This window comes from Oryzias melastigma, unplaced genomic scaffold (assembly GCF_002922805.2).
Source record: "Oryzias melastigma strain HK-1 unplaced genomic scaffold, ASM292280v2 sc00311, whole genome shotgun sequence".
NCBI classification, from domain to species: Eukaryota; Metazoa; Chordata; class Actinopteri; order Beloniformes; family Adrianichthyidae; genus Oryzias; species Oryzias melastigma.
This window is the reverse complement of record NW_023416919.1, coordinates 38,503-46,811: the sequence shown is the minus strand read 5'-3', so window position 1 is coordinate 46,811 and position 8,309 is coordinate 38,503. Positions and strand designations below refer to the sequence as shown.

The 8,309-nt window shown below is 39.1% G+C and overlaps 1 protein-coding gene across 1 annotated transcript; it reads left to right on the top strand.

Moving 5' to 3' along the window:
- Positions 1-301: 301 nt before the first annotated feature.
- On the top strand, positions 302-7,798 carry napgb (N-ethylmaleimide-sensitive factor attachment protein, gamma b). The gene is made up of 12 exons (XM_024264580.2): positions 302-507; positions 758-825; positions 898-982; positions 1,152-1,169; positions 2,742-2,772; positions 2,856-2,965; positions 3,075-3,141; positions 3,215-3,285; positions 3,379-3,457; positions 4,726-4,805; positions 4,912-5,041; positions 6,869-7,798. Exons 1-12 carry the CDS (start codon positions 452-454, stop codon positions 7,010-7,012), a joined length of 939 nt encoding a protein of 312 aa, XP_024120348.1. The 5' UTR covers positions 302-451; the 3' UTR covers positions 7,013-7,798.
- The last annotated feature ends 511 nt before the right edge of the window (positions 7,799-8,309 follow it).

Genomic DNA, 8,309 nt, shown 5'->3' with positions numbered 1-8,309 from the left:
TAAAAAACAACGCATCTTGTTATTTATGTTTAAAACTATGAAACCCGAATATTACGTTTTTATAATAAAGTTTAAAAGCAGCAAAAACAGATTTTGTGATAAATCTGTGGATGTTTTTCCAGAATGTCTGTGGTTGCTTTTGGCAGAAAACATAACTCGTATTAAGTCAACTTTAAATTTAAATAAGTCATATTTTTGCGGGATAAAATCTGTGTTTTAGTTTGAAAGAAGTTTCTTATACTTTGTCAAGAAGAATTTTTGTGGGATGACATTCTTGAAAACAATCGAAAACTGATTCGTAGTTTGGCCCTCGGCGGCACCCATCGCCTGCGACATCCGATGACGTCAGAGCAGAGGAGGAGTTCCTGGTAATCCAAACATCGCCGTAAAAAACCCTTCATATCCATTTCTCGATATCAAAGGCATCTTACGGCAGCAGTCCTTTCACAGCATGGCTGCTCAGAAGATAAACGAGGCTCACGAACACATAGCTAAGGCGGAGAAATGGTGAGTTCCGACACGAAAGCTGCTTTCCCGCCGCACTTTATGATCCTGAATGTAGCTAGCTGTCAGGCCACTGGCTCTGTCACTTCAGAGGGCTTGCGATAAAAACCTCCAGAACACGGTTCGTCCTCGATGTGTTGCATGGAGAGTCGAGTATATGTATCTATCTTCAACAGTGATAGCGAGTCGTTTGGTTCTGTGTGGTGACGGTGATCAGTGGGCCGTTTTTAACCGACTCATCCTGTTTTTGTAGCCTAAAGACGAGCCTGACTAAGTGGAAGCCTGACTTTGACAGTGCTGCGTCGGAATACGCCAAAGCAGGTGAAACAGACCCTCGGAATCAGATGACGAAGCTTCCAGAACGCTAGAATAAACCTGTTCTTGGTTCTGCAGCTGTGTGCTTCAAGAACGCGAAGCAGTACGAGCAGGCGAAGGATGCTTACCTGAAGGAGGCGGAGTACCACACGGAGAACAAGACGTATCCTCACTGCTTCTACTGCAGCTCTGGTCCTGTCGCTGAAAGGATTTCCCTGTCTCTGCTGAAATATTGTCATGTCATTGCATGGACAAATACTAAAATCATGAATTATAAATCAACATTTGTGATGTATGTGGAGGAGTTTCTGTTTCCTTAATGTTCCCTTCAGGCTTTTTCATGCTGCAAAGTGAGTATTTGTCTTCATAGCTCATGCAGGGGTCTGCAGCCTGTGGATCCAGAGCCTCTTTTACCATCCACAGTGGCTCTCTGGCTAAAGAAAAATAAAACAATAGTAATTTTTAAAAGTAAGGGTTGCTAACTTAGCAATGATTATATTATTTCGGTTAAGTTTATGGCTTGAAGATAAACTGTTTGTCCTCCAGAATACACAGATTACAAATACTGAGTAAAAGTCTGATCTTTTCCGATTGCTGAATCTATTTTATGACTTTAAAGTACATTATTGCTGCCACAAATGATTATTTTAATAGTTGACTAATCACCGATTATTTTTTTTCCGATTTGTCGACTCATCGGGTCATGCACAAAGTTGATGTAAATCACACATCTTAACCATCATTAGCTTTGAACTAATGAAAAACATGGTTGAATAGCATTACCTGTGATAATGCTAGTGTGAATGCTGTAAGCTGAATTTGGCCGCTGAAGATGCTAGTGCTGATAGCTGAAGATGCTGAAATTGATAACTGAAAACACTGAAGCTGATAGCTGAAACCAGTGAAGCTCATAGCTGAAAACACTAAAGCTGATAGACAGCTAAAATATTACTTAAATGCCAAATTAGCCTAAAAAACTCAAAAAAGCCTAAGTTAGCCAAAACAGCCAGCATGCAGCTGAAATATTAGCTAAACTCTAAAGTAGCCTTAAAAACAACAACAAAAAAGATTAAATTAGCCAAAATAGCTAGCATGTAGCTGAAATGTTAGCTAAACTCCAAAATAACCTGAAAAAACTGAAAAAAATCCTAAATTAGCTCAAATAGCTAACATGTAGCTGAAATATTAGCCAAACTCTAAAATAGCCTAAAAAACCTTTAATAAATGCCAAAATAGTCCAAAAAGCTAGCAGAATGACATTATAACTTTCAACTTGACTACACTCTGACTCCATATAATATAAAGTAACAACTATTAAATTAGTTGTTGACTATTGAAATAGTCGTCGATTCGTCGACTAATCGTTGCAGCCCTAAAGTACATACTATCTAATGCTACATAACAATGGTTAGTAGCTATTCATGACATGACAGCCTTAGTAAGTAGGAAAAGGATGACTGCTCACCAAAGTAATCCTAAAGTATAACAAGAGAAAATGTCATTTTTGTCTTGTGTTGTTTAGGAATCCATTTGCTTCACTTGAACGTTCCTGTTTGGGACAGGAAGTCTTTTATTTTGAAAAAAAATCATATGAGCTTCTGTCAAAAGTAAAAAATGACTTTACACTTTGAGAAAATTCCAGTTTATCTTAATATTTATGTATCTATTCCCGCCCCAAAATAAACAAAATACATGTTTATTATGAAAAGTTCCAATTTAATCATTCAAAGTAGTATCAAATTTTCCAAAAAAAAAAGTTTTGCAGCTCCTATTAGGTTTTGGTCGGTACCAAACTGTCCCAAATGGCTCTTTTACTGGCAAAGGTTGCAGACCCCTGTCACAGCCCTAATCTGATATGAAACACACACATGCAGAAAACGATAAAAAAATATATATTATTTTAAGTTGTCCTCTTTTTCCAGAGCTATTGAACAAGCAGGCATGATGATGAAGGTGAGGGCTGCTGTGAAAACTTTATCGGCATCGTGGTGCGTTTGCAGTCCTGTTGTAATTCCCGCTTGTTTCTGCTGCAACAGGAACAAAAGAAGATGCCGGAAGCCATTCAGTACATAGAGAAGGCGTGCATGATGTACATGGAGAACGGGACTCCTGATACTGCTGCCATGGCTCTGGACCGGGCTGGAAAGTAAAAAGAAGCTTTTGTCTGAGTTTAGACTTGAATGGATGCTTGCTCATTTAGCAGAAGTTTTGTTGTTGTGAACATGGAAACACACAAACTTCCTCCTCTCCTTCAGACTGATAGAGCCTCTGAACCTGGAGAAAGCTGTTGACTTGTACCAGAAGGCAGCCGGGGTGTTTGAGGTAAGAAGAGCAGAAGCTGCGTGAGCTCCATCATCATATTTTGCATGTTCACGCCGGCTTGTTTTGTGTCCAGAATGAGGACCGCCTGCGTCAGGCTGTAGAACTGCTGGGCAAAGCCTCCAGACTTCTGGTTCGGTTAAAAAGGTAAAACATACCAAAGCTGATGAGATTTTGTTTTCTTGTAACTGATGGTTGCCGATTAATCCTGATCTGCTTTGGGTTTGTCTCTTAAACCAGGCTGGACGAGGCTGCCACCGCTCTGCAGAAGGAGAAGAACATGTACAAAGAGATTGAGAACTTCCCGATGTGTTTCAAGGTGCAGCAGCTGCTTGTTTTGATTGTTTCCTTCCTTGCTATTAATTTATCCTAATACATTAACCACTGTTTTCACTCAGAGATTCCAGGATTTACTTCAAGAAACTGTTTTAATGTGTTTTGAAATTATTAACAAGAATTATTAAGCAGGAATTGACACACTGAAGTGAGTGAGTCTGCATTTAACCCTTTAATACCTGAGGCGTCGCTGGTGACGCTTAAACACAAAATCTTTAACAAATAGTGTAACTTTTCAACCGTTACCCAGCCAGCAAGGCCATGTGGGCTCCATATGGTTTAAAAGTTGGCAGAAAATGTGGACCCCGAATGAGTTTGTCCACAGTTTCCATGGTGGTCCAACGTGTGTTTGCCCACATTGACATAGGTGGGCACACATTGGGTTAGCTTGCTACGCTAGCCAGCCGTGGACGGCGAAGCTCGCTAGCATGATACAGCAGAACTCACTAGTTTGTTAAACTGGAGCTCACTAGCTTGTTAAACCGAAGCTCGCTAGCTCGCTACAGTGGAGCTCGATAGCTCAATCTAGCGGAGCTCGCCAGCTCGATACAGCAGAGCTCGCTAGCTTGATACAGTGGAGCTCGCTACAGTGGAGCTCGCTAGCTCTATACAGCGGAGCTCGCTAGCTCTATACAGCGGAGCTCGCTAGCTAGACAAACCGGAGCTCGTTAACTCAATACAGCGAAGCTCGGTAGCTCTGTACAGGGAAGCTCGCTAGCTTGATACAGTGAAGCTCGCTAGCTTGATAAAGCGGGCAAGACACAGCGGAGCTTGGTGCAGTGGGGCTCACTAGCATGCTAGGCTGTCCACAGCGTAGCGAGCTAACTCGCTGAGTGTCCACTTAAGCTAATGTGAGCAAACCCATGTGGGGCCACCACAGAAACTGTGGACAAACCCATTCGTTTCTGGCTGGGAGACACTATCATTAATTCCATCAGATTCTGCAGATTCGGCCCGCGCAGCTTTTCTCCTTCAGAATCTACTGGAATTATGGTGTTAATGGTTGAAAAGTAACAGTAAATTAAAGAAGATAAACACTCGAGCTCCGTTGTTTAAGGGTTAAATGTCTAAATCACAATATTATCAATCGTCAGAGCTCCAAAACTATGAGTTTTGCTAAACAATCAACCAAATAATGTCCTGAAAAAAATGCTGCTGTCCTTTCAGAAAATGTTGCTAACACTTCCAGAATAATGTTTCCTGCGCTCCTGCCGTGGACAGAGATGCTGAAGCTGTGCTCTCCTCCTTTAGAAAACCACGGCTCAAGTGCTGGTTCATCTTCACAGAGGGGATTATGTGGCTGCCGATAAATGCGTCCGAGAAAGTTACAGGTACGACTCCACAAGTTCCTGCCAGTCTGATTTATGTTGACTTTTCTTTACATTCTTGCTTGATCCTGCTAAATCTGATCTTTAATCCTGGTTTAATGTCCTCCAGTCTGCCCGGCTATAGTGGAAGTGAAGACTGTGTTGCCATGGAGACACTATTACAAGGCTTTGATGAGCAGGATGAAGACCAGGTTTATCGTGTGTGCAACTCTCCACTGCTGAAGTATATGGATAACGATGTAAGTTCTGCTTATTATGAAATATATATGAAGGTGTTGTCCAGTATCTGTCGTACTTGTGTTGTATTTGCCTCATGCAGGTCAACACATCTAAGTTTTTTATATTATTATCGGGCATATCTGTTTAAAAAAGTGAAAAATTGTCAAGTCTTCTCTAGATATCATTATTTCATATGATATAGATGACTAAATTAGAGGTATCATCAAAACAAACACAAAATGAAAATCCATAATAACAACAATAATACGATCCTGAACATTACATTTACACCATGCTGCATACAAATCAATACTTTTGATAAGCTTTAAAACAAACAATACTTTAACACTTTTTGAGCTCATTATCCAAATAATTAAATTTTTTGACTCCAGCAAAGGAGATTGTCATTTGTTTAAGTGTAGTTTTTACTTAAGGTACTTTAAAGTCATAATTTCTTCTACTATTTCCTTCATTTATAGCAAAAAGATTATGTAAACCACATGGCAACGTAACATTTTTGGCCTTATACATTACCAACTGTGTTTGCAAATAACAGAAATGTTTAAATCCCTAAATTTTCCTCAACAGTAATCTCCCAAAATCTAAATTCATCAACTCTTTCTATATTAACACCATAATCCACTTCAATTTAATATTTGAAGTGGATTATTTGTTACTGAACAACATCAACTTAAAGTTAAAGATCATAAGAGTTTAATTTTCAAGCATTTTATTTTGAAAGTATTACATCTTTTACCCATCATGCAGTGTTTGTTCCACATGATGGAGGTTCACTGTTGTGATGAACGTTCACCTTTTTAATCCCTGAAGAACTTCCCTGGAGTTATCCATGAATGAACCAGGAGCCAAAAGTTTCCTTCTACTTTGATGAAACACTAGAAATGAATCATCTCTTAATGCAGGGGGTCAAACTCAATCGCACAAGGGGTCAAAATCCAAAAACATTTATAAACATTATTGAACACTAAAACTACATTTTTAAAACGAACTTTTTAACATATTAACTAGATATATAACATTACCGGCAATAATGCTAGTGTGAATGCTGTAAGCTGAAATTAAAGATGCTAGTGCTGAAAACTGAAGATGTTGAAATAGATAGCTAAAACGCTGAAATTGATAACAAGCTAAAATATTAGCTAAATGCTAAATTAGCCTAAAAAAGCCCCCAAAAGATAGATAAACTTCAAAATAGCCTAAAAAATAAAAAAAGGCTTAATTAGCCAAACAGCTAGCATTTAAATATTAGCCCAACTTCAAAATAGCCTAAAAAAAAACTCTTTAAAAAGCTTAAGTTAGCTAAAACAGCTATCGTGTAGCTGAAATTTTAGCTAAACTCCAAAACACCCTGAAAAAGAGAAAAAAGCCTAAATAAGCCAAAATACCTCACATGTAAATATTAGCTAAACTCCAAACATCTTTGTAGATTCCAAAATAGTCCATAAAGCTAGCAGAATGCTATTTTAAAAAAACTTTAAAACCATAACTTTTTAACATATTTCTGAATAATAAAAAGGCAGGAATATTATTCCAGAATAAATCAACTTAAACCTTAAATAACTTTCAATATTTTATCCTCCATAAAAATGTATCTTGTCAGAATTATACAAGTTAAAAATAGCTGCAAGATAACATCAGGACATTAATAACAATAACAATAAAATGATCTGGAGGGCCGGATCCGGCCCCTGGGCCTCGACTTTGACACGTGTGTCTTGATGTGTCTGATGAACCAAACCAGGACTGTCTGTTCTCCTTCTGTGAAATCCTTGTAAAGACCAAAGGTTTGAAATGAAGGCTTTTAATGCAGAACTTCTTCTTTCCAGTACGCCAAACTGGCCATTTCCCTGAAGGTTCCTGGAGGAGGAGGGAAGAAGAAGAAGGCTGCCGCTGCTCCACAAGGGGGCAGCAGCGGGGCACCTGCTGCTGCAGAGGATGAAGATGATGAATACGAGGGTGGGCTGTGTTAGTTTCTGCTCTCCAGTGTGTCGACTGCCTACATACGTCCAAGTGGCAAACCCTCTAAGTTCTGACGGCCGGCTGTTCAACCTTCAATGTGCAAAAAAGCAAAACAGTATCCTGAACAGCTAAACTACGTGTACGTTTTTTTTTTAACTGTGTTATCCTACGAGGTGGACCTCGGCCTGCTCTTTAAAAACACGTCTTCATATTTGTTGTGTGTGAAGCTGTATATTTTGCTGTCATTGTTGGTGGGTAGAGAGTAAGGCTAGTGATGGGAGCTGAAGCGTTCTGGTCTGTGTATAGATGTTCATTTGTACAGAGATAATTTATTCAGTATTCACGCCTCTGCTCTATTGGAAACAATCTGAAATCACACGATTGCTGCATGTTTACTAATGAAATCCTTCAAATCTTATCTCTAATGACAAAGCAAGTCCATTCATAAATCAAGCTACTTGTGATTTTTTTTAATCTAAATGAAGATCGATTTAGTTTACCTTGAGGCGTGTGCTTCATCAGATGGAATATTCCGGGCTGAGGTTTTGGTCCCTGAATCAATCCTTTGCTGTTCTAAGAGGGACCATGCAATGATCTTTACTCCTCATTCCTCGCATGGTCACTGGTCTGTTAGGATGAGGGTTAGCTGCCAGTTAAACTGTTGAAATGGTAGGACTTTGTGGTGATAAAGGGATTCATGACTTCTTTTAAATGGATGCTGTAGCCCCGCTCATGTAAATGGCTCTAAAGGAGGTCTCTGCACACGTCAATAAACGTTTCCTTTGTGCTGCACTTGATGGTTTGTGTACTTTTTTTTTTTAAACCGGTTAGCAGACAGTTTTTCCACATCAGCGAGCCACTGACAGACGCGCTGTGAGAGCACGGCTTCCTTCATCCTCCATGAGGCTAATGCGCTCTCTAAATGATGTTTAGAAACATCTACGCTCCAGGATGCTGCAGGACAGCTGTGGATTTGTGGCTGCATCAGTTCAAAAAAAGTTTTGTTTTATTCAAAATGTTGATAGAGTATTAAAATAAAGTTAAAATAGTGACTTTTTAGCAGTTTAATGTCTCATATGACGGGGAAAAAATCCAGAATATCACATTGTCTGACTTTTAAAGAATTTATTTGTAAATTATGGAGGAAAATACGTATTTGGTCTATGACAGAAGTTCATACTTTTTATATATATATTTATAAAGGTTATCTGTAAGTCTTAAACTGTAGCTGGTATTTTGGTCCATTCCTCCATGCAGATCTCCTGCATCGTATGATTCTTCATGTGAGTTTCTGGATTTTTTTTCCTC